The sequence below is a fragment of the Nymphalis io genome, chromosome 18 (assembly GCF_905147045.1).
Source record: "Nymphalis io chromosome 18, ilAglIoxx1.1, whole genome shotgun sequence".
Classification (NCBI taxonomy): Eukaryota; Metazoa; Arthropoda; class Insecta; order Lepidoptera; family Nymphalidae; genus Nymphalis; species Nymphalis io.
The window spans coordinates 672,923-697,702 of record NC_065905.1 but is presented as its reverse complement, the minus strand read 5'-3'; the positions used below and the strand labels follow the sequence as shown (position 1 = coordinate 697,702).

The window sequence follows — 24,780 nt, the reverse complement described above, 5'->3', positions numbered from 1 at the left end:
TGCTCTTATATGAAGATTCAATCGCGCCAGTAAATATCAACCGCTAGTCGAAGAGGTGGAACTGCTTCACGTAAATCCTGATTATTCTAACGTTCGTTTGTCAGATGGTAGAGAAACCACCGTGTCAAATCGCAATTTAGCACCTTTAGGTCAAAATAATGGAGAAATTGATATAGTCACTGATGATAATTTATCTTCCAATGAAATATCGAGTGAAGTAGGAAATCATTCGGCAAGGGAATATAATACATCCGATTCTATTGATTTTCTTCACCTGAAAGTGAAGCTTATGAATCTACAGAAGAGCAACCAACTACAGTAGGTTACTCTCGTTCAACAGAAGAAGAATCAAATTTACGTAGATCAAATAGAGAGCGCAGACAAAATAGAGAGAGAAAGTGTGGGTGAATGTAGTGATATTAAACCTCATTTACTCTTTATTCTTTTATAATGTCATATATCATTTATTTACTTATTATGTGGAATAAAACCTTCAAGTCAAGGTTTTGTCTTATTACACCCTGAAAAACTGTTGTCCATAAAAATATCCCATTTCATCTGAATTGCCTCCACATTTAAAGGGAAAACTCCCAAGTTGGCAACACTAACGTACTCTTAAAGATACAGATTAAATCAAAATGCAATAAATAGAAATTACTGTGCATAATTTATAGAGATTGGCCACGTAGACAGAGAAAGTAAGTTTAGTTTAGTTTAGTTTAGTTTCTCTGTCTACGATTGGCTACGAATTTTTTAGTTGATATGACGTTTTGGATGGCGTTGAGATGTCGATCGGAAGTCGAACGAAACGTATAGCATTTAAGGTCACCATAGACCAACGGACACATGTCTATGATTATTTTTTAATAATTCGTTGTGAGCGAATATCAGTTGTGGACACACTGAAAAACTTCAAATATTAATTTTTATGACATATAAAAAAAACAAAAGTTGTTACTTAACTTAATGATTTTACTACATCTTTGCACAATTAAATAATATTACTACTTATTCGTTCTTTTATATTTTTTGTGGTGAATGTACTATCCTCATTGACTGGATGTTTATATTAATTTTCGACAAGGAATTTACAAACAACTTTATGAAATATCTCTGGTTGTTGAATGTGCACCCAATGTCCAGCACCTTCGATATAAGTGAGTTGAGCTAACGGGAAGTATTCTTGTATTTTTGGTAGTTCATTTTTACTGAAAATAAATACATTTAATGACCAAATATTTAAATATTACGGTCTAAAGCTTAAACCATATCACTATTTCTTCAGTTTTTATCCATTGCAGCTGTATATTTTTTAAGGCCTGTTGGATGTATTTCTTTTTTTTAAATAAATCACTTTATAATAAGTGGACACAATTATAATGGAATAGATTAATGTGTGTTAAAATTAAAATAACTACCCAATAAAATTGGAAAGAGATCCTCCAATGAAAAGAGTTGGGCCAACATATTGTACACCTTTTAAACTATCAGGCAAGCTTGCATATTTAAAAATATTTTTCAGAGCTGGTAAATTAAATCGCCATGTGTAACCATTGTCATTATACACCAAGTTTGTGATTAAATAGTTTCGTATATTGATATCCAGGGTTACTGATTTCAAATGTTCGTCAACCAGTTTCCTTGCCTTCGACATTGGGACGTCCGGCTTAACAGTCACAGTAGCCATAGCATCGAACAAATTTACTATGGTTTTTATTTGAGGATTTGTTCTTACTGGTGATACGTCTTCCACAATCAAACTCGATACAGAATCAGGCTATAATAACAATATATAAATTTATAAATGTTGCCATTATTAATAAGCTACTTGCTTAAATTGCGAAAAACTTACATAAAGTAATGAAAACACCATTGCACTGAGGCCACCCATACTATGTCCGAATACAGATACTTTTGGCAGTTCTAGCTGTTCAAGCAGCTTGCTAAGGTCATGCGCCATATGACTTAAAGTATGTTGGGGTGAATGTGCGCTATCACCGTGGTTTCGTGCGTCAATACTGATCACTCTTCTGCCAGTTGTTTCATGAATTACTTTACTGACATCTATCCAATGGTTCTTTGAACTTAACAGAGCATGTAGTATAACTAGCGGCGGCTTCGTCGAAGTCTTATCAGCGTATTCGTATGAAAAATAAGCTAAATCCACAGCTTCGCCTTTGCTGGAGGTCGCTACACTTCGTGTTATTATGGGACGAACCCGAGATAATGAATTTGTGCGTATTTTAGAAAAAACTTTCGATAAAATTAAATGAAACTGCATGTTTGTTCAATACAATTCTTAGTGTAATGGCTTTTAGTTGTGCAAACAAAGTAGTGATTATTTTTATTAGAAAAAAATCTATTAATTTTTAAAGATAAGCATAGCAGTTGCAATTTTCTAGTTAATCTTGAATCTAAAACAAATACAAAAATAATAAGATGTGCCGAAGATGTGTATAATATGCATTAGAAATATGCACATACGCATATATACAGACACTCATCTTTTTGGTAATGGTTATAGGCTGTGGTCAAACTGAGTTGTCAAAATCAAAAAGTTTTGTCAACAATCTCTTGTTTTCAGTGGTGTTTTTTTTGTGTTGTTTTTGCATAAATACATGGCATATGTATTGTGTCTCTTTATCTGTTTGTGTAAAAAACTATAGTTTAGTGTGATGTTCGGGAAATCTTACTAGTTATCCTACGTGGAGCGCGTGCAACTTTAATTAAAAATTGTTATTGATATTATCGTTGAAATATTTTTATAAAGTTACATTTACTCGAAATATGAGCCCTATCGAATGATATAAAATGTGAAGTTTTCAAGAGTTTTAATTTACAAACGTCGGCTAAGACTCACACATTCTAACCACTGGACCATCTCAGCTCCCAGACAAACATACAAAAAATCAAACTTTATCTTTTTATATTCTATTAGTATAGATATTAAGATAATATTAAGACTGTGAGATTAGTAAGACTGTAAAGTAATATTAAAATTAAAAAATATTCATATATAACTTTAAGGATAAATTACGTACCTAGTTACAAAAAAAAAAAATTAAATAATTTTGATATTAGTAGTGTACTAGAAATTAAGTTAATATTGAAAGTCAATTGCGTTATTTTGCTGATCAGAAACTTAAATACAAAGGAAGTTTAGTCAATGGAACAAGAAAGAAAATTCTACAAACAAAATATGTATTTAAATTTATGTGTGCTATAGATGTGATTTTTTTGCTATCATTTGCCTAGCGACCAGCTTTTCTTATATAAAGTGATAAGCAATTTTATGGAATCACCTATCCTATTGTCCAATTTAGAATTTGATTGTCCACAAATAAGTTCTATATATAATCCATTATTTAATGTGCAAATTTGTAAAATGAAATGCATAAGTAATATTTTATACTGTTGCTGACAAAATTTAAATTTTTTAAAATAAATTCTATTCAGATATTGATATTATATGAAAACAATTAATGATTTTGAAAGTAAAATAAATAAGATAAAAATATAATGTAGTCATTTTTGTATGGATGTACGAACCTATCTTAATATTCAATCTTTTATTTATTTATTTATTTAACACTTTTTGCACAACATATACATAAAATGAGAGAAGTAAGAAATAATCAAAGAAAAAGAAAATAAAAAATGGTGCGCAAAGGCAGTCTTATCGCTTATACCAATCTCTAACAGACAACCTTTGGTGAAAGAATTTTGTAAGAGAACAGGTAAGTGCATTTACATATAAAAATGAGATACTAAATATTTAATAAACTACACATATGTATCTATCATATCTTTTAGTTTGTTATAAATATGCAACTGTAGTTATATTCTTGCTTTCTTCAGGGATGTCAATGTAGCTTGCTTTCATTAAGTAATGAATTTTATTTGGTTTAAAAAAAATGTTATCTTACTTCACCTTTCTCTCGCTTAATATTATAATGTTTTTTCTATGTGATTTTATGTATGTTTTGTTTTTGTTATATATAGTTATATATTATTTTATATTAATATGCTATAAGTACAGTAATATACTGTATGCTATACATCTCATCATTATATGTTTCCCAAAAACAAAATGTATTTAACACCAAATCTACTAGATCAGTCAAATTACCGCTTTTAAACCTTAAATAAAATTGTTATATAAAATTTTTTTCTATGTTATATACTTTTTATATATTATGTAGTTGCTTAAGCAGCTTGTCGAACTTAACATCATCACCATCATCAACCCTTCGTCGTCCACTGTTGAACATAGGCCTCTCTAATGGCACGCCACTGAGCTAACTACCATTACAAAATTTTTAATATATTTAAGTAATATATGCACTCACCAATAATAAATATGTTAGTGAAACAAATCAACGAAAGTCACAATAAGCACTTTTAACAATGAATTACAGAATAGAACTGAAGGGGAACTCTCAAAATTTCTTAACACATGCACTAACCAACAATGAATACATGCTTTTTAAACATTTTTTGTCTTGAGATGATAATTAAGATTCAGTGTGTGAAACGCAAACTCATGCTACCCGTTATAATACAAATTATATAGAACAAAAAATATATATATTTGTCATGAATTTTTGGACGGTAGTAATAAAATGTTTATTTTAAAAATTTGATAAATTATTTTATAACTATACCTATTATATATGGAAAAAAAAATCCAAAACTGATCGTTCTCAAGTTTTGTTGCACAATTATTTATTGTCCATATGGTAACGGAGTCACCGTCACTTATAAGGTAGCCCATTTGTTTACTCATCGTTTTTAAATAAAATAAAATATGGTAATTAATTGGTAACTCTACGAAAATTAGCATTGAATTGATTATAATTTATGCAGTTCGCGCTTAATGTAAACACGTTATGTAAGTGCTTCTTAGCAATGACGAATTTAAGAATAATTTAATATAACTTATATTTAATAAAAGTAAACCCAATCTTATATCATCATTACTATATTTAATATCATCATTAGTGGGGTAGAGGTTTGTGCAAGCTCGTCTGGGTAGGTACCACCCACTTATCAGATATTCTACACAGCAGTATTTCGTATTGTTGTGTTCCGGTTTGAAGGGTGAGTGAGCCAGTGTAATTACAGGCACAAGGGACATCTTAATTCAGAAGTTTGGTGGCGCATTGGTGATGTAAGCGATGGTTAACATTTCTTACAATGCCAATGTCTATTGGCGTTGGTGACCACTTACTATCAGGTGGCCCATATGCTCGTCCACCCCCCTATTCTATATAATAATTCTTCTCTGTGTGTATGTTGTTGTACATCTCCTAAACGTCTAGATTTGATTGTTTTTATGTGTTTTCTTAATAAAAAATCTAAAAAGAAATCCAATTCTTGTTTCATCCTATGACCCTGCTTGTACGAAGTCGGAATTTATAAGAGTTTAAAGTCTGACCAAATTTCACCAATGGCTTTCTGAAGTAGTTAACTATATACTTAACGCTGTGCAGCTGTGTGTGATAGAATTGGAACTTCATAAATATATAGCTCTCCTTCTTTCTACGTCATATTTTCTCTAAAAAGATTCGCTTCAAAAATATTGTGTCGGGACAAAATTATGTAAAGGTCAGTATTTTTGGGTCGGAGTCCAATTTTTAAAAGTAGAATTCAGTAGGTACATGTCCTTCCAGCGATATCAAACTTACCATTATTTTTTATTTTTAAGTCAAATTGTAGTAAAATTCTTATAAAATATTGTTGTTATATAGAAATAAAATTCAAGCCTTATATACAAATATATACAAATAATAATAAAATATATACAATAGATATTAAAAATAGCTACTGTACAAATTATGATCGCGTGTCATAGCTGCCTAGCTGGAGGGCGTCCTACGCTACGTTTGCCAAGGCGTGGAGTGGAGACCACTCCAGAACACGTCTACTCCAACGGTCGTCGGTTCTGCGACATATGTGTCCAGCCCACTGCCACTTCAGCTTACTAATCCTTTGGGCTATGTCGATAACCTTGGTTCTCTGTCGGATCACCATATTTGGGATTCGATCCTTCAGAGAATCTCCGAGCATAGCCCTCTCCGTAGCTCGCTGAGCGACCTTAAAATGGTGGACCAAACGCACTGTCAGTGTCCACGTCTCGGCTCCGTAGGTCATAACCAGTAAGACGCACTCGTTGAAGACTTTTGTCTTCAAGCATTGCGGTATTCGTGACGAAAAGACTTGACCGAGTTTTCTATACGTTTCCAGCTAGGTGGAGTGACGATATACGCAAGGTGGCTGGCAGCGGTTGGAGATTAAGAGCTGAAAATCGAGCTCAGTGGCGTGCCATTTGGAGAGACCTATGTCCAGCAGTGGACGCAAAAAGGGTGATGATGATGATGATGATGAAGTCATAGCTGCAAGAACGTGAATGTAAAAAATGAATATGAATATTTTTATTATTACTTAATGGGTGAGCGAAAACCTTAATTGAAATATGAAATAAATTGCCAAAATTGCCAACGAGAAATGAAATTTTTCCTCTAAGTGATTTAAATCTGGAAAAATTACCATTAAAGGAATTTACATCAAAGGCGACAATTTGGGTTACACCCAGGTAAGGGAATTTTTCGTTTGCTGCGCTATTTGGTAAGACCCACCACCGAGGCGTGGGAAAGCTGACAATTATTGGCAGAAAACAGGTTCGTTTTAGTTGGACAAGTCTTAGATCTAGATTTATTCGTTTAGCGCCATATGCAACGAATATCCAAGAAACATTGTTTAGTAATCAAATTAGAGTGTAGTGAGAGACAGTAGTCATATCTGTGGCCTAGTGTTAAATAGACAAAAGTATATTATTGAGTTGACTGCCTCGTTGGTCTAGTGGCTTGATATAAGGCCACAGACCTGGAGGTTCTGGGTTCAATTCCCAGGTCGGGCCAATAAAAAGTTATTGGGTTTTTCTGTCAGAAAATTCTCAGTAGCAGCCCGGAGTCTGGAAGTTGGAAGTGTGTACACTCCCGTGCCTCGGAAAGCACGTAAAGCCGTTGGTCCTGCGCCTGAACTCTTTCCGGTCGTGTCGGATTGCCGTCCCATCGGATTATGAGAGTTAGGGAATAGAGAGTGCAGCTGTGTTTGCGCACACACTTGTGCACTATAATATCTCCTGCGTAGTTGGCTAATCTCTCTTGAGATTGGCCGCCGTGGCCGAAATCGGTCTGGAGGACATTATTATTATTATATTATTGAGTAAAATATAAAACCAGATTTTTCGATTTGCCACATAACAGAACATGTAGTATGACTAGCGGCGGCTTCGTTGAAGTCTTATCAGCGTATTCGTATGAAGAATAAGCTAAATCAACAGCTTCGTCATTGTTGGACGTCGCTGCACTTCGTATAACTATAAAACGAAGACGACATAACGAAGATGTGCGTATTTAAGTAATAACTTTCCTTAAAATGAAATACATGCTAATGTTTACATATTTTTAAATTTTAAACTTGTTTGATTTAAACTTATAGACGACAATCAAGATTCAGTGCTTACAACTAAAATTCAAGTTATCCCAGTGCTGCCAGTCTTTGAGAAGTATCTTTTTAGAATTGAAATAAATAGAAAATATGTTTTTATAATATTATGTTTAAAAAAAGCAAAGCAAGTACTGCAAGCAACAGTTAACTTGTAATTAAGAGAGATTTCCTCTAAAAATGTTTCTTCTAAAAATATTCCATTTCATCTGACTTACCCCCAAATTTAGAGGGAAAACCCCCCTTGTTGGAAGCACTGAGTTTCTCTTAAAAATACAGATTAAATCAAAATGCAGTAAATAGAAATTACAGTGCATAATTTATATAGATTTACCACGAATTTTTTAGCTATAATAATACGTTAATTTTAGATTATTGGTAATTAAAAATCTATTTGTTCCTTTTTTTACTCAACTTTGATATTTTTCTCATTTAATACAACTTTTTATTAATAAAATTATTTAATAAAGAGTTTTTTTATTGTAAGAGTGCCTATGCATTTATTGTATATTAGTTCCCATGCTTGGTGGTGCATTGATGATGTAGAAAGTATGTCGAAAGTCACAGTATACGAACAGATTTTATGGAGCCCAAGGGACACTTGTCTGTGAATATTTTATAATAATTATTTTTGAGCGAATATTAGTTATGGAAACACTGAAAAACTTAAAATATTATTATTTTTAATTTCATAACATTACAAATAAAAACAAACAAAACATGTCTTTTTAGTTTAGATTTTATTACATCTTTATACAATTCTATAATAATAATAGAATTTATTCTTATTTTTATGTATTTGTGGTGAATGTACTATAACCATTAACTGGACATTGACATTAATTTTCCACAAGGAATTTACAAACAATTTTATGGAATGTCTCTGGTTGTTGAATATGCACCCAATGTCCGGCATCTTCAATATAAGTGAGTTGAGCTAACGGGAAATATTCTTTTATTTTTGGTAGGTCATTTTTACTGAAAATAAATACAACTATATTTTCAAATATTTCATCTAGATTACTATCTAAACCATATCATGATTTCAGCAATTATTCATTCATTGCAGCTGTATATTTTACACGGCGTGTTAGATGTATTTCTTTTTTTTTTTTTTTAGATTAAATATCATCAGTCAGATGATTTAATAAATTACTTTATAGTAAGTGGGCACGACTATAATGAAGCGCTAGTTTGATTTGTGTTAAAAACTAAAATAACTAGCCAATAAAATCGGAAAGAGATCCTCCAATGAAAAGAGTTGGGCCAACATACTGTAGACCTTTTAAACTATCAGGAAAGCTTGCATATTTCAGAATTCCTTTCAGAGCTGGTAAATTAACTAGCCAAGTGTAGCCACTGTCATTCTGTACCAAATTTGTGATTAAATAGTTTCGTATATTGATATCCAGGGTTATTGACTTCAAATGTTCGTCAACCAGTTCCCTCGCCTTTGACATTGGGACGTCCGGTTTAACAGTCACAGTAGCCATAGCATCGAACAGATTTACTATGGTATACATTTGAGGACTTATTCTTACTGGTGATACGTCTTCCACAATCAAACTCGATACAGAATCAGGCTAAAATAACAATATATTAAATGTGAAATGTTGTCAGTATAGGCTAGCTACTTGCTTAAATTGCGAAAAACTTACATAGAGTAATGAAAACACCATTGCACTAAGGCCGCCCATACTATGTCCGAATACAGATACTTTTGGCAGTTCTAGCTGTTCAAGCAGCTTGCTAAGGTCATGCGCCATATGACATAAAGTATGTTGGGGTGAATGTGCGCTATCACCGTGATTTCGTGCGTCAATACTGATCACTCTTCTGCCAGTTGTTTCATGAATTGCTTTACTCACATCTATCCAATTGTTCTTTGAACCCAACAGAGCATGTAGTATAACTAGCGGCGGCTTCGTCGAAGTCTTATCAGCGTATTCGTATGAAGAATAAGCTAAATCCACAGCTTCGTCTTTGTTTGACGTCGCTGCACTTCGTGTAATTATGGGACGAAGGCGATTTAATGAATTTGTATATATTTTAGAAAAAACTTTCGATAAAATTATATGAAACTGCATGTTTGTTCAATACAATTCTTAGTGTAATGGCTTTTATTTGTGCAAACAGAGTACTGATTATTTTTATTAGAAAAAAAAAAAAAACAATTAATTTTTAAAGATAACCATAGCAGTTGCAATTCTCTAGTTAATCTTTAATCTAAAACAAATACAAAAATAATAAGATGTGTCAATTATAAGATCAAATATAAATAATATTTGTTAGTATTTTAAACTATATTTAATAAAAAATGACACCTTGGTCTATTTACAGGTCACGTTTATTATATAAATAATTATATAACTAATTTTATTTTTATGTAAAAACTGTCCAAATTTTATAGCCCGTATAATATGTAGTTCCTGTGTCACTTCTCATCGTCAGAATAACTTCTGGTCCTTCGGAGTAAAATGGATGCATATACGATAGATTGGATATAAGGTTTTGTGTTAGTTGAATGTGCTATTTTAAATGTTACGATTAGAGTAATTGGGATCATTACTGTCTCGAAGTTTTTGGGAAATAGGAAGGGAAGATTTTGGACTAGCATCAGCAACTAGGATTTAGAACTTCAGGAGTAGGGTTAACCTCTATTATATAAATTAAAATAATAATAATAATATCCTGGGACATTATTCACACACGGCCATCTGATCCCAAACTAAGCAGAGCTTGTACCATGAAAACCAGACAGCTGATATACGACTATTATTTTGTAAATACATACTTATATAGATAATTATACCCAGACTCAGGATAAACAGTATGTCTGTTTGTCCTGAGTCTTCATGCACACAAATGTCTGTCCTGGGTGGGAATCGAACCCACAACCTTCGGCGTGAAAGGCAAGTATCTACCAACCACGCCAACCGGCCTGTCAATTTAAACGATTTAAAATACTTTTATATAATAAATGCGCTCACCAATAATAAACATGTTAGTAAAACAAATCAATCAAAATAAGAAAAAGCACTTGTAACGATGAAATATACTATAGAACTAAACGCAAAATCTCTTAACATTTGCGCTAACCAATATTCAACAATTATCACATTTTTTTTATCAAAGTTTAAACATTTTTAGTCTTGAGATGATAATTAGTATTCAGGGTGTGAAACGCAACTCATGCTATCCGTTATAATAAAAATTATATAAAACAAAAAAAATGATTGGTCATAAGTTTTTGCAGTTTGTAATAAAATGTTTATTTTAAAAATTTGATAAATAATTTTATAACTACCTATATTATTTTCCAAAACTTTGATCTTTCCCAAGTTTTGTTCCACAATTACGATCTATTGTCCATACGGTAACGGTGACCACTTATAAGGTGGCCCATTTACTTGTTTACTAATCGTTTTTAAGTGAATTATTTATTATTTTTTTCATTATATGGTAAAATTTATTAATTGGTAACCCTATGAAAATTAGCGTTCAACTGATAATAATTTTGCGCTTGATGCAAATACGTTATTTAAGAGCTACGTACTAATGACAAATCTAAAAATAGTTTAATTTACCTAATATACAATAACAATAAACCCAATCTTTTATCATCATTACTATATAAGACACATTATGCCTTCTCTATGTGTATATCGCTGTACATCTCCTAAACGTCTGGATTTGATGATTTTTTATGTGTTTTCTTAATAAAAAATCTAAAAGAAATCTAATTCTTGTTTCACCCTACGACCCTGCTTGAAGGAAGCGGGATTTATAAGAGTTTAATGTCCGACCAAATGTCACCAATAGCTTTCTGAAGTAGTTAACTATATACTTAGCTATAACGTTTTGTTTGCAGATAGCAAAGATATGACTAAACAAAACGTTATTCCTTGACAAAAAAATTATGCTTGCAGCGCTGTGTAGCTGTGTGTGATAGAATTGAAACGGCATAATAATATAGCTCTCCTTCTTTCTACGTCATATTTTCTCTCTAAAAAGATTCACTTCAAAATATTGTGACGGGACAAAAGGGTGTAAAGGTCAGCATTTTTGGGTCGGAGTCCTATTTTTAAAAGTAGAATTCAGAATGTCTTTCCAGCGATATCAAAGTTACCATTATTTTTAAGTTTTTTAAGTCAAATTGTAGTAAAATTTAAATAAAATATTCTTGTTATATAGAAATAAAATTCATTACCAGTTCTATACAAACCCTTAAATATAAACAAATAGATATTAGAAATAGCTACTGTACAAATCATGATCTCGTGTCGTAGCTGCAATGTGAAAAATGAATGTGAATATTTTATTATTACTTAATGGGTGAGCGAAAACTTTAATCGAAATATGGAATAAATTGCCAACGAGAAATGAAATTTATCCTCTGAGTGATTTAAATCTGGAAAATTTAACGTTTAATGAATTTACATCAAAGGCGACAATTTGGGTTACCCCCAGGTAAGGGTAATTTTCCGTCTGCTGCGCTAATTGGTAAGACCCGCCAGCGAGGCGTGGGAAGGCTGACTCCATTACTGGCGGAAAACACGTTCGTGTTAGTTAGACAAGTCATAGATCTAGATTTATTCGTTTAGTAATCAAATTACTGTCATATCTGTGGCCTGGTGCTAAATAGACCAAAGTATATTAAATAGTAAGATGTAAACCATATTTTTCGATTTGCCAAGTCATTTTAAAGATAATAAATTTATTTATGCTGAAACGGTATAAGCTTAACATTAGTAATACCAACAATAATACGCAAGAAATGCATATATTATATATTTGTACAACAATCAACATTCATCATTCATTGTTCCTATTTTGATTACAAAAGTAAGGGCTATTGAGATAAGACATTGTTACACTAGGCCACAGAGTTATATCTAAGTTTGTCAGTTAGTAGGTTTAACAATTAAACGATCATGATGTCACTTAATAAAGTACTTATCATAAAAAAACTCACACTCGGCGCCTTGGACACCGGTGAGCTCCACATCCTGCCCCCCACTGTTCCCGTGTGGGAAACGCGTAACGGGCTTTTACAGCGATAAAAAAAAGTTATATTTATTTCAGAAAAGGACTTGCACAAAAAAACAAATAGTTGAAACAAAAGTTCACATCAAGTCGCAAGCGTACCGTTAATTGAATATATGTAGTTGGGTAGAATTAAAACAGTCAGACAACATTTCTCATTTGTTACCAAGAAATAAACTTAGGTATAATATAACATTCTTTCAAATTAACGCTTAAAGGAACCCTATTTATCTTTCAGGTCTGGTATTTTCCGTCTGGTGAACTAATTGAAAAGTAACCGACTGTGAAAACACTACGTCAATGAAATCAAGATTTAACACCATTTGCTTTGGTGATAATTATGGTGACTTTAATTGTAATTATGTATATGTATTAAATAATTACAATGCGCTAGGAACGTACCTTTTAATATATCATATATAATAATTCGATATTTATGTAGGTCCTTTCAAGTGATTCTAGCGACTTTTTAAACAGACAAGAAAAAGTTATTTAACTGTTTTGTCGTTATCTATTTATGTATAAATATCATACTGTTATTTTGCTGGTTCAAATTAAAATGTTTAAACCATTCTATTTAAGAGAAAACATTTAAAATTATCGTGTCATTTATATATATATTAACTTGAAAGTAAAACGTTTTACGTTTTCACAACAAAACATTCCAGAACGTAGTGAGCAATTTTATTCAAATTCTCGTTACCTTAAACAATTCCCATTTATATCGTAACGTATGCAAATTTGTTTATCGACACGTGTTACATTATGTAAAATATGCATTAAGGTATCTCCCACTCGACTTTGAAATGCAAGGACAATTTACATTTTTATCATATTTCTTTTACTACGTGAAGTCATTGCCTGTTCGCTGTTTTCAATGGAAGGGATCCGATTATGATAATGTTAGAAATTATAATAGTGAATAATTATTTATTGTGTATGAAAATTTGGATTTATTAATTATATAATATACAGTAACAGCCTGTTAATGTCCCACTGCTGGGCTAAGGCCTCTTCTCCCTTTTGAGGAGAAGGTTTTGGAGCTTATTCCACCACGCTGCTCCAATGCGGGTTGGTAGAATACACATGTGGCAGAATTTCAATGAAATTAGACACATGCAGGTTTCCTCACGATGTTTTCCTTTACCGTTAAGCACGAGATGAATTATACTCACAATTTAAGCACATGAAAATTCAGTGGTGCTTGCCCGGGTTTGAACCCACGATCATCGGTTAAGATTCACGGGTTCGAACCACTGGGCCATCTCGGCTTATTATTTAATATAATAATATTACCACTGGGCCATCTCGCCATAATAATAATAATCTCATATTTCTTGGATAAATTGCATTCATTATTTATAATTAGTCGTTTATGAATGCGATAGCGTTTTGACTAAACTTCAAGTCAGTCGGGCGCAAGTCTGTGTGCAAACGCATGTAAACTCTTAAATTCCGATAGGACGACAATTCGTCAAGATATTTTAAGCGTAGGATAAACGGCTCTACGTGCTTTCGAAGGCGCGGAAGAACTAACACTGCAAACTTCTAAACTTTGGGCAGCTACTGATAATTTTCCGAAGGTATTTTCTTATTGGTGCGATTAAGGTTTCGTGATTAGAATCGCTGGATTTACAGCACTGTAATAGCCAATCGTCTACTAAGGCAATCAAAACTTTTTACAATACATAATTTAAAATAAAAATCGAAATCTAAAAAAAACAAAATTAAAATTAGCAAATAACTTTTATAGAATTAGCCTCCTTTTATAATATATTTATATATTAATGCCGCTTGGAGAATTTCCTTGACGAGGCATAAATATTTAAAGTGACTTTCCCGTGAGCTTCCAGTAGTAAGATGACAGGTTTGATATTATATACGAGTATCTTCTACCCTAGGGAAATGTATACGGCGGATATGGCGCTCTGCGACGAATGACCTTTCCGCGCAATTTGGCGGCCATATTGGTTTTTCAGGCACGTTTTGAATCTTTTCGTATCTCGTGGTTTAGGGTCTATGTAATCTGATTTGTGGCAATATGAATTCGATTTATAGGCTTAATGCTTCAGTAATATTTGAGTATCATCTTATTGACGTTAAAGTAGAAAGATTATCTATATATATATATTTTGTATAAGCTTCGATGTTATATTAATTTACGAACTTTTATTATACATATATGGGAAAGAAAATCTCTCTGTCTATGTATCTGTTACGCTTCCACGGCTAAACCACTGAATTAAATTTGGAATTGATAATGGAATTTGGTTTGATGTAAGCTTAAATCCCATGGAGGGCATGGGCAATTTTTTATTCCTAACAAACTCCCCACTCGACGGCAAAGCCGCGGGCGAAAACGATTAAAAAATAATGAGCAGACCGCAGAAGATTGTAAATACCATTGCATTGTCATTTGCTTATTTTTTGTTTAACTCCGAATGAGTTGTGAATGAAAACATCGTGACTTGCATATGTCGGGTTGTAATAGAAATCATTCGATACATCCAGGTTTCTTCATGTCTATGATGATGTGTGTAACTCACCTGTCCTGCATTGGAGCAGCATGGTAGAATAAACTCCAAACGTTATCTTTAAGAAGAAAGGCATTTGCCGAGTAAGAAGGTTATATAAAAATATATAATTGAGTAATGTAGATCTAAATCTGATATAAAATCACAATACTTTTGTCTTGATTACATATTATACTTATGTATTTAGTTTCCATGCTCATAATCATTCATTCCCTCTACCTTTATCCCGTTCGATTGGACTCGGTGCGGTGTAAGGATGGAATTCAAATATTATCAATTAATTTTAGATAGGTACGTTTTTTGTACGATAAAAATATAATTTATCTTTTTAAATATTTTGGACGTAATAAACATATAGATATATTATTAAAGGACTTTTACTTGTCGCATTATTAATACTAAGCAGTCGTTGTCGTTGTTAATTTTTTGTTTTGTTATATCTATTATTTTTATTATATATATATATTATGTATTTATTTATGTATGTATTTATTATAGTATATATATATATATATGTATATTTATATTATATATAATAGTAGTGTAGTATATATATGTATGTATGTAGTAGTGTATGTAGTATATAGGTAAACGGGCTTGTGCCCTTCCCATTTATAAATATTATGATCCTCTGCCCAAAGGTTGCCTGGAAGAGATCGCTGCTTAGCGATAAGGCCGCCTGTTGCACCACAACTTTTTTTTTTTTTTTGTTTAAAAATTGTAATTTTTAGTTTTAAGTTTGGGTGCAATAAAGTGTCAATAAATAAATAAATAAATTAATTAAAATTATAATCTCAAATTTTAAATAAATAGCTTCAATGGTTTGGTTAATATCTTACAATGAGAACATACGTGACAATTAATTATAAATTACATTACATTGTAACTCATATTAGTACTAGTGTAATATAATGATTACAGAATTACACTAAAGTATATATCTGCAAAACTTTAAATTTTGATTGTAATAAGCGCGGGAATGCGGCCATATTTCTGTCAGAGATTTTATTCCTTATCTGTGACAATTGGACACGAGACAGTACGAGTTTCTATGTCTATGTTAGCAGTGTTAACTGACATTTATTTAATAAAAATTCATATGGAAAATAAACGAACAATTTTGACTTTTTTCTCCGGCTGAAAAAATACTATACGAAAAAGCTTTCATTTATTTGGGTGTGTTACTGGCATTTTAATGGAGTGTCCTGGCCTATAAAAGCCAGTCAAGTACAAATCGAATTCGCCTGAAAGTTTTCGTACTAGAAGAATAGAAAATTGTACTCGTCATTTAAGAATATTGGGATAGAAAAAAAATTAAATAACAATGATGTATAATACTAAAATATAAATAAGTCTAAGTTGTTAAAAAAAATTATTAATAAGATTTTATGAAAAATATTTACTTTAATTGTGAAATATTGTCCTCAGTAGTGTATGCACAATTTTAATTCAATCGTCTTTGTGGAACGGGCGTAAAATTTTATTGTTAGATTAAGCCCACACGGCGCATATAATAGCACATAACAATTTCAAATAGATAAATAAAGACGTAAATACATTTAAGATGCTTTGGTTTAAAATGAAGATCCTACACGTTAGAACCAAGTCATTCATTATTGACCCATTTCCATTTTAATGTATGTGAATATTGCCGCCACTGGAAAGTTTATGTTTTATTGACATAAGTTTAGAATGTATGTAGTTTTAAATAAATACCAAAAACTGACACATTCTAAAAATATAATAGCGAATTTGTATTATTTTTCTAAATACAACAGTAGCGACGACGAGGATTGAATTAAAAAGATATAATTAAATTTATATATTCCGCATGAAATTGAACAACTAACTCCCAACTAACATCTGTCAATGTCATATGTTATGTTATTTGAATAATACAAACACATTAGCCTATTCCAATCGAAGGAGTAGATTAACAATTAGATTTACATATTCTATGTGATATCACAATACAAACAGTTCTTGATTAATATATTTTTATTAATAATAAAACACCGTTCCACTTAATAACTTATATCCTGTTTTACTTGATGACATTTCTGACAACTTCGACGGCATTTACAACGTCATTTTGTGCGAATCCATAATGAATAACATAGATTATTAAGATCTCAACAAATTGTATCGAGTCAATTCAATGTAAAAGTTGTTTATTTTTCTATAATCCTCTCGTAGTTTGAATAGGCTATAAGTGTCATTGTGGCGTATACTCTATTCCAATTGGAGTAGAAATAAAGATAAACAAAACGTAAATTTACAAATTGCATGCGATTTTCTAATTGTTCTGCTGTATTACGCACTGTAGACAGTTCTCGATTAATTTACCTGTATTTATAACACGACACTATTCCACTTAACTAGTTATAACCACATTAATATAACTTTCGAAGTTCCGATTACAACTTCGCGGACATTGAAAACGCAATTTTTTCGCGAATCGATAGTGAATATCATAGATTATTCAAGATGTCGACCAATGATATCGCGTCAATTGATATCGGTGACCAATGATATCGATGTCACAGTTCAACAACTGTAACCCAAATCAACATTTGGGTTTATTCCTCTTATGGTTGGCATAGGCTATACAATAATCTGTTCTCTGGCACAACTAAAATCCATTAAGCTAAGAATTCAGCTCAGATTAATTAAAAACAAAATGTCAATTTGAAATTGGATTATGGAATTTAGTATTATATTATTTGCGGTTAATGACCTTTCCGTCATATTTCAGGCTAGCACACAATTTCCACAATGCACGTGCCGCATGATTGTTTGTGTATAAAATGTGGTTTTGTCACAGTATATTCATATACAGTACAGTATTCAGTAACAGCCTGTTAATGTCCCACTCCCAGCAGTGGCCTAAGGCCTCCTCTCCATTTTGAGATATTCATAGTATTAATAGTATGTATTTATATCTGTAATATAATATTTATATATATAGATATATGTATACATATTTCCCAAATTATTTGCAAATGTCTATCCTCTGTCTGCGGTGGTGACCACTTACCATCAAATGACCAATTTATCAGTTTTTATTACGTTGCAATAATGGGAATTAGCTGGTCTCTAGAAATTCGTCATTATGGTAAACCTACTTCACCTAACCGTCGTCTAAAGATAATTGACGCGTGTTAGACACTACACCAATTTAATCTGAAGTCTGCCTTTGATAGTTTGAGTGTAGTTTGCTTTGAATCATGAGCACAGTTTCATATTTGACAGTTTCCTAATCACAGAGCTTGTGTAATTAGTTATGAAGAACACTTCGTTATAATTAAGATTGTTCGTGATTTTAGTCATCATGAAGATATTTTACCTGATTTAAAAAAAAAAGATATATATATATATATATATATATATATATATATATATATACTTGTTCTTTCGTTGTCGTTGTTCTTTCGTTGTTGTTGTTGGTGGTCTAGTGGTTAGACGAACGGGTGAATCTTAAACGATGATCGTGGGTTCAAACCCGGGCAAGCACCACTGAATATTCATGTTGTAGTTGTCGGTGCGTGGTTAGTACTTGGTACGTAAACAACAAAAAAAAACAATGAACAGTCAACAGTTTATTGTTCGCACTCACAGTACAGCACAGCACGATCAAAGTCCACATAAACAGATAACAAGTAATGAGAGTAAGTGAGGCGTAAGCGAGTGAGAGCGTAAAATAATAAATCAAAGTAGTGCGCTTCGATGTCGAGATCTGACTGATTTCCCCCCCCCCCCCAGCGCCTCGTGCCGCCGATCGCTAGCTGCCGGGTAGGACAGCGGTGGCGAATGAGCGAGGCGCGCGGTCGTATGATCGCTTCGTATTTATTTACTACAAATATAATTGTACTTTGTTTCTTGAAGTATATGTTTATTTTACTTATTTATTTTATTATTAATTCATTTGAATTTTTATGTATAATTGGCGGGACGCCACATCGTGCTTAATTTGTGTTTATAATTCATCTCGTGCTTGACAGTGAAGGAAAACATCGTGAGGAATAATGCATGTGTCTAATTTCATTGAAGTTATGCCACATGTCTATTCTACAAACCCGCATAGGAGCAGCATGGTGGAATAAACTCCAAACCTTCTCCTCAAAAAGGGAGAGGAGGCCTAAGCCCAGTAGTGGGACATTAGAAGGCAGTTAATGCTACTATTATTATATATATGGGCATAGGTTCTTCGACTTATATATATGTATATATATATATTGATGATTGATTGATGATTTATTTTTCTTGTTTTCTTTAATTACATGACATATTTTATTATATGTAATCGTTTACTTGGTGGTAGGGCTTTGTGCAAGCCCTCTGGGTAGGTACCACCAAATTATTAGAAATTCTACCGTTAAACAGCAATACTTCGTGTTTTTGTGTTTCCGTTTGAAGGGTGAACGAGCCAGTGATACTACAGGCGTAAGGGACATAACATCTTAGTTCCCAAGGTTGGTGGCACATTGGAAGAAACGGTTATTATTTCTTACATTAATGTTTATGGGCAATGTAGGTGTTATCATAGACGATGGTAAGCGATCAGGTGGCCTATTTGCTCGTCCGCTAAAATAATTTATATAAGAAAAAAATTGGTTATAGGGATTTGTGCAAACAATATCTTACTTAACTTAATAATTCATCAATTAAAATCGAGAGCTGTACGCATGCAAAAGCGACCGAAAACCATTTTAAATAAATCGTTAGGCTTTATCAGAGCGGTGTATTGTATGCGGCGAAAAAGTGCTATGTATTAAATTAAAATATATAATAAATGTACTTATTAGGAGACAAATAGTATTTACTATATCTATGTGTTACATTGAAATAATATAAAAGTATAGTTCTTATTGTGTGTGTTCATTTCGATGCGTGTTTTATCAGCATATATATATATATATTTTTTATAGAGTAGGAAGGCGGACGAGCATATGGGCCACCTGATGGTAAGTGGTCACTACCGCCCTTAGACTTTGGCATTGTAAGAAATTTCACCACCCACTCATCGGATATTCTACCGCAAAACAGCAGTACTTGATATTGTTGTGTCCCAGTTTGAGGGGTGAGTGATCCAGTGTAATTACACAGGCACAAGGGACATAAAATCTTAGTTCCCAAGGTTGGTGGCGCATTGGTTATGTAAGCGATGGTTAACATTTCTTACAATACCAATGTCTATGGGCATTGGTGACCACTTATCATCAGGTGGTCCATATGTTCGTCCACCTTCCTATACTATAAAAAAAAATTATAGATAGTAGTGGTTGTAATCAATAATAACCATCTCAAACTCCGTCCGACCGAACACCTCACGTGTGAGCTCTAAACAAAATCGCTTAACAAAACTAAAAAGGAAAATTGAAAAACACCCAAAAAAAATTAATTTGCCCAATGAAATACTGATAAGGATCCTTCCCCGAGGGTCGTTAGGGAACATCTGTAGCCTCAGCCGGGTGTCAATGACCCCGTCAAAAATATTAACGATGTAAATTATGTACATAAACATACATTATGTTACGACATTGTTTTCGACTATATTATTAAACATAAGCATTGCCATTATCCAAACGAGCTCCCTGGATGAGGTGTGTCAATCACTATCACGAGCGCTAGGGTCACAGCTTAAGAATATCAGTTAGACTTTTGCGTCGAAAGAGGATAGTTTGCATTCCAAAAAAACAGGAATAATTCGCGGCACCGCGGTTGCTTGAGTTAAGTTTGTATCGATAGTTAGTGCACGGAATTTGGGCAAAAGCTAAACTAGGTAAACTGATTTGAATGAAATTTAAAAATAAACCGTTATACTCCCGTTGAGTTATCCACGCGTTTTTTATTCTGCGTAAAATGGTGGTCCAAAATTTTCTACTCTTAGTGTAGCAACCCTATTATCCAATACAATTTGTGAGCGACGATTATAATTGGCTATTATGGTGGACACTAATTATATTGACAAGCTTCTATATAACTATTAATCTCGTGAGATGGGTATCCTGAGGATTATCTGACGTGGTCTCCTTCATACTTCAAAGCTTCAATTTTAATTGCGGATTGTAACACAGATTATACAGAAGTCAAAAATCATAGTCATAAGTCTATGTCAAATGGCTTTGACATCATTTTTTCTTAAATATAATTGCAATTAAGTGAAACATTACACGCTAAAAAGAAACCTGATCGAGGATTACTGGTTCTAACGGGTACTTTCATATACTTGTTTGTGTTTATGATTCATCTCGTTCGTGACGTAAAATATCGTTAGGAAACCTACACGCATGACAATCAGCCACGTATGTATTCACTACCACTTGGGAGCAAGGTGGTGGAATAAGCTCCACCACTTCCACAAGAGAGCAGGACTTAGCTCAGCTGTGGGAAATAAAACTAGACTATTAACCGTAAGCAAAACGAATCGTTATTTAATTATAATAACCGGGTTTTAAGCGTCTGAAATACATATTCAACAAGCAGCCAACTTACATTATATTTTATGAAATGTTGCAATTTTCTTAACTGTTCTGCGAACCATTTATAACCCTTATTTTTTAAAAGTCGCTTAAGGCGTTATGATTCTAGCTATTACACGTACTCGCATGTTTTGAATGCATAACTCCGTCGGCGAAAGGACATTTCTCAGTAACAAAATTGAAACTTTCAGCTACCGTCTTATTTACTTTTCTAAAAGCAGCAATAGCATCAGTTTTATTTTAGAATTTACGTATACATCGCTGCTGAAAACAAATATATTTATAAAACTTTTTTATTATGATGATTATCTGAGTTGAATGTTGGAATACCTTAACGTTCTAGCAGTTTTTACAAAGTTATGTACAGATATTTAAATGTGAATAAATAATCAGTTTGGAGTGATATTTTGAATACAGAGTATGTGTAATATCTTTTATTATATATTTAGAAAATAATAATTAACTAAAGTAAGGAGTAACCAGTAAACGTCACATTTCTGGGAAATTGCCGCTTCTCTATTGAGGAAGTTTTCTCACGATGTTTTCCTTCTTTGCGGTGAAGGAAAACATCGTGATAAAACTAAGTAAGCACGACATGAATTATAGTGATCCGCACGCGGCTTTGAACCCGCAATCTTCGGTAAATAACGCTATCTCGGCTCACTATATACCGTAAGTAAATAATAAATATAAGCCTTATCCAATAAAGCCTTTATATTAAACGTGGAAGATGAACTTGACCGGATCTGGAAGGTATCCAATGCAATAAGTATTTTGTTATCGGCGGATACACTTTTATTTGCTCGGATTATTGCTAACAAATCCCTCGGTTCGTTCTTCGGTTACTCTCAAATATTTGATATTGAAGTTAAGGTGGATTAACTTTGCATGTGTCTAGCCTTACATAGTTACTAACGTTGGTGAATTGCTAACCACCATTTAATATATAATTAACACAGACTATCCACAAGTTTGTTTATCCTTCAATTTTGTTACACACAAACAATAAGCCGACAGAAAATTTAAAATACATCTATGTTAGCCGATTTAAAAAAAAGTTATTAAATCATGTTTATTTATTTTGTTTTGTACTAGCGATCCGCCCCGCCATCGCACGGGTAAAATTTACTAAAAAAATATAAACTCATGTACCGATCAGACGCACACCGTAACGCAGTTATAATAACAAATATTACGCTGACATCATCTGACGCTCGAAAATGTAAGCTATTACTAAAGCCAACTGAGATTCGAGCGATAAATACGTCATTTATCGCTCGAATCTCAGTTGGCCTCTACCGTGTTAAGAGTTACATATCAATAAATAAAATAAAAATGACAAATGTCTATAAAATTATGGAAGTATGAATATCACTTTACATTAAATTCGAGAGCTTTTGCGTTATAATACTTCCTTGGATATGTATTATAATTAATTTTTATATGCAAATATATTTTATAGCGTCCTCTTGACAGCTTTATTGCTCGATTGCGGTTAATTACAAGATTAACGCGTTTATTGGTGCATAAATAATTAAATTCTAAATTGGTTAACGGATTTACATTAACTGTTATTAATTATAATTTTGTTAATTATAATTCAACATAACTACATAGCCAGTAGTACAGTTATCTTGCACAGTTAACTAATTACCTGTTGGTCTAATGGCTCCTCAGAACCATTTAACTTCAGCTAAGGTCTATAAAATGATATATTATTGGGTTATTGGGAATTTGATAGTGTATACAGTAAGAAAACACGATGTACCTGCATTTTATCATTAAAGTAAAGTTTATAAAAATGTTCTTGATCTAAAACGTAATTCGACTTCAGTTTGTCGATACGCTGGCCGAAGTAAACTTAGCTGTGACAAATGACATGTGCAATCGCGATGAAAGTTATAACTGTAAAAGAAAACCGTGTTATTATTGTATTTTAATAAAGTGATTTAAAATTTTGATTGTGTAAAGTGATTTTAAATAAATTGTGTGACAGTAAATTGGTGTTCCAAAATATAGTCGGCATCTTCTGAAGAAATTATCTCCCGTACTTCGGAAATCACGTAAAACTGTTGGTCGAGCATCTGAATTTATTACGGTCGTCTCGGATTTGCGACCCATCGGATATTCTCGATTAAGATTTCAAGCTAATAAAAAGGTTTCTTAGCCGCTCATTTCACAGATAAGGTTTCAAATGTTTTAAGATCTTCAAAATCAAAATGAAAATACTTTTTCAATATAGAAGCATTGTACTTACTTATTGATCGTCAAATTAAAAACTACCACCTGTTCGGAAAAGAAATACCCTGACCTGAAGAGAACCGGCGAAAGAAACTTCGCGGTCAAAACAGCGTATAACTAAAAATGTTCAAAAAATGAATACAAAATAACGAACGCGATATAAGAAGACAAATTATGAATATATGACGTAGTTAAGACATTTTTCAGATATATTTTAACGTACATAGTTTGAAGGAAGATATTCTGAAGGAAGTTCCAAGTAAGTTGAGTTACGACTAAGAATTCTGTTCTCGATGTTTGAAGTACGTAAAGGTAATGTCAATTTAGACTGAGTTAAAGGGAGTGAGCGAACAATTTTAAGTTATATTCCAGGCTTTTTAACCAAATAAAAGAGGGCTGTTACACGTTTAACGTGTGTATATGTCTGGTCCATTGTAGTTCCTAAATGGATGAACCGATTTTGGTTATGTTTTTTGTTTGATAAGTGCTTTAATTGAGAGTGTTGGCTATGATTAAAGAAATGTTCAGCTTGAAGATCATATTAAAAATGTTAAATCATTGTTAATTTTATAATTTATGAATGAATAATTTACTAACTTTGTCATATTTTTATCATTTAATTAAATATATAACATGAATATTTTGCTAATTTTCATGCATTTATAATCAAACATTTTATGTCGCATGTCTATAGTTATATTCATATATTTTTTATCTCATATTAGGTCGTCTTTTTTAATTATTAAAAATTATACTTGCAGTGTGCCTTATAATTAAGAAACAAAAATTAAATGTAGATACTGATCAATTGATGCGAATTTCAAGGAACATACACACAAAAAATAGGTCGACTGCATATCCTCTTAAACATATAACTATTTATACATATAACGTTAAAAGGCAAAGTCTATCCAACACAGCAAGCTTTACGATTTCCATTAAAAGGAATGGTATTAGGAACGAACATG

The 24,780-nt window shown here is 32.4% G+C and overlaps 2 protein-coding genes across 4 annotated transcripts in view; both read right to left on the bottom strand.

Moving 5' to 3' along the window:
• LOC126775248 (uncharacterized protein CG3556) overlaps window positions 1-24,780 on the bottom strand; it is a 115,008-nt gene that overhangs the window by 14,614 nt on the left and 75,614 nt on the right. The window lies entirely within an intron of this gene.
• Window positions 1,031-9,667, bottom strand: LOC126775255 (protein ABHD11-like). Of its 2 annotated transcripts, none has more exons than XM_050497059.1 (3): window positions 9,168-9,667; window positions 1,419-1,777; window positions 1,031-1,208 (listed from the first exon to the last, which is right to left on the bottom strand). In XM_050497059.1, exons 1-3 carry the CDS (start codon window positions 9,594-9,596, stop codon window positions 1,070-1,072), a joined length of 927 nt encoding a protein of 308 aa, XP_050353016.1. In that variant the 5' UTR covers window positions 9,597-9,667; the 3' UTR covers window positions 1,031-1,069. The 2 variants fall into 2 exon arrangements, with proteins under 2 accessions (XP_050353016.1, XP_050353017.1); XM_050497060.1 differs by lacking the exon at window positions 9,168-9,667 and adding an exon at window positions 1,853-2,308.